The 2,163-nt window shown below is 50.9% G+C and overlaps 1 protein-coding gene across 1 annotated transcript; it reads right to left on the bottom strand.

The window, feature by feature from the left end:
• Window positions 1–341: 341 nt before the first annotated feature.
• Window positions 342–1,521, bottom strand: LOC142776761 (uncharacterized). The gene has a single exon (XM_075881061.1). It carries the CDS (start codon window positions 1,311–1,313, stop codon window positions 735–737), a length of 579 nt encoding a protein of 192 aa, XP_075737176.1. The 5' UTR covers window positions 1,314–1,521; the 3' UTR covers window positions 342–734.
• Window positions 1,522–2,163: the final 642 nt, after the last annotated feature.

The raw sequence follows: 2,163 nt of genomic DNA, 5'->3' as shown, positions 1-2,163 counted from the left end.
GCTTTTTGTTCGCGCACGTGGCGCCCCTGAGTGCTCAAGTCACACAGCTGCAGATTACCAGTTTCACGGTCCGTGCTGTCATCTCCCTTTTGATCCTGCAGTCATCCTCCATTTGTGGGCTCGTTTCCTGGCCGGAGCAGCCGCTTTTCGGACTGAGGCGGAAATTGAAATTGCCTGCGTGTTTGAGATTTCAGTGCACGTTAAAGACCCCCCGGTGATCAGAATTACTCCGGAGCCCTCCACTACGGCGCGCTTCATCGCCTGTGTAGCGTCGGCACGTTACACCTCACAACCAGTCAATCATCAGTCGTCGGTGCATTAAAACGTGCCAAGTGCTGTGTTCTTTTAGATGCGGAGCGTAACTGCGAATGCATCTTAGGCTTGGGCTCTGTCCCTCCATAGTCCGTCGTCCGCACGCCACCTGCGCATGCGCCCAGGAAGACGCCGGCAACACTGTCGCTCCAGGAGCCATCTCATGGTCGAGGCTCGTGCCGGCCCAGGAGGACACCAGCAACACTGTCGCTTCAGAGCTTTTAAAGTGGAAGCGGGCTCGTCTCGTGAAAGCAAGTGCGTGCAGTGAAAAAAAAAAAACTCTTGCACTTCATTGGTGCATTGCAAAAATATATACTTTGTGATAAGTCGCAAAGTGCTGTTCAGATGGAGCCCCGTTACGCTCCGCATCCTTCGCAGGAATCCCCTCGTGGGAAAGGGCGTAATTTTTTAGCTTGCCACATCTAAGGCTCTTGTTGCGGTTTGCCACTTGACTGTTGCATGAGAGAAGACTGGAAGTTGCTCAGGATTGCCGTCAGAGTCCAAATTTGGTTAATCAGTGGAGCCAAGGTTAACGGTATGGGTCTATCAAAAATGTGGAATGCCTTTATCCGCTGTATCCGCCGCTCCACGTGTATCCGCAAAGCAGCAATCCCCTTTGTAGATTTCACTTCCTCAGGTGAGAATGTGCCACCCTTCAGGAACGGCGGCAGGTTCAATTTCACTCCATTCTTTTCTAAGAGATATTCGATGCGAAAGCCCTTATCTGCCATAACAGCATCTTCGTCGTCAAACTTCAAGTCTAAAAAACCACTCCTAATCACACACTCTCTGTCTGAGCTGGATCCTGTGAAAAGCTCTGACACAAAGGCGACAAGGCCATTAGGCAGGACGCCGATGAGTCCCTTGAATGTGTTGCTCGACTTGTATGGGGAGTACGTTGTAGACTGTAGGGACAAGGATGATGGCACTTCGCACTGTATTTCCGTGGCGTCCAGGATTACTCGAGTCGATGAATACTTTTCCTTAAACTCGGGTGCCATTGTAGCATCTACAATTCTTCTAGGAGCCCACAGAGGTAACAGGCCTAGTTTGGCATACAGGAAGTTAATCCACGATGTGCATATTCGGGACACAGTTGACTGGGCAATGCAGAACCTGTGAGCCAAATCATCTTCAAACAGGCCGAGGCGCAGTCGGACTAGCACCAAAAACAGCTCATTTTCCGTGCTTAGTTTTCTCTTCCGCCCTCGCGATGATCAGGGTTCACTGCTTTCTGTACGTTCTGAACGTAGAACGTTGCACCCATCATCACCGGGGTTCAAGTAGACCAGAAGTTTCTTGAAATGGTTGTAGCTTGGCAGCCCAGTGTAAAATAGCATGTCTTCGTCGCCGTCCTTGAACCGTTCCACTGTGAAGGGAGCCGTTCGTTCTCTTTCAGCAGCAAGTTGGCAACTCAAGGACGCCTTTTCGAAGCCCAGTTGCCCGATGATTCCTTTTGCAGCAACAAGCTGCTCCTTGATTTGGCAAAGCTCGTCTCGGAGCCGCGCGATTTCGTTGTTTTTCTGTTTTATCGTTTCGGCCAAACGTGCATTTTCACCTTCAAGTGAGCTGTTGAGCCTAGTGGGTTCCTCTAGACCTACCGGTGCTGCCTTCACTTCATCTGGGCTATGCATAAGCTCATCGCCTAGCACTCCTGGGCCTAGAACCGGGTTTTGGCTTCTTACTTGTGGTGAAGCACGTGGCTTCGGGGGCTTCCGTTCTTTCTTTTCCTTGGAAAAAGCAAAAACTGACGGAACTGCCGAGTCCCGAAGGAGGCTGCGGCCACTCACAACGCTAGGTATAAAGTCCGATGACCTAAAATGCTTCGAGCAGACCTTCGTTGACTTGCCG

This window comes from Rhipicephalus microplus, chromosome X, assembly GCF_043290135.1.
Source record: "Rhipicephalus microplus isolate Deutch F79 chromosome X, USDA_Rmic, whole genome shotgun sequence".
In the NCBI taxonomy this organism is placed as follows: Eukaryota; Metazoa; Arthropoda; class Arachnida; order Ixodida; family Ixodidae; genus Rhipicephalus; species Rhipicephalus microplus.
The sequence above is the reverse complement of the archived record's forward strand: the minus strand, read 5'-3'. Positions and strand labels throughout refer to the sequence as shown.

Excerpts from the sequence above, each read along its gene's own strand:
- LOC142776761 (XM_075881061.1), bottom strand. The coding sequence starts at position 1,313 with ATGGCACCCGAGTTTAAGGAAAAGTATTCATCGACTCGAGTAATCCTG.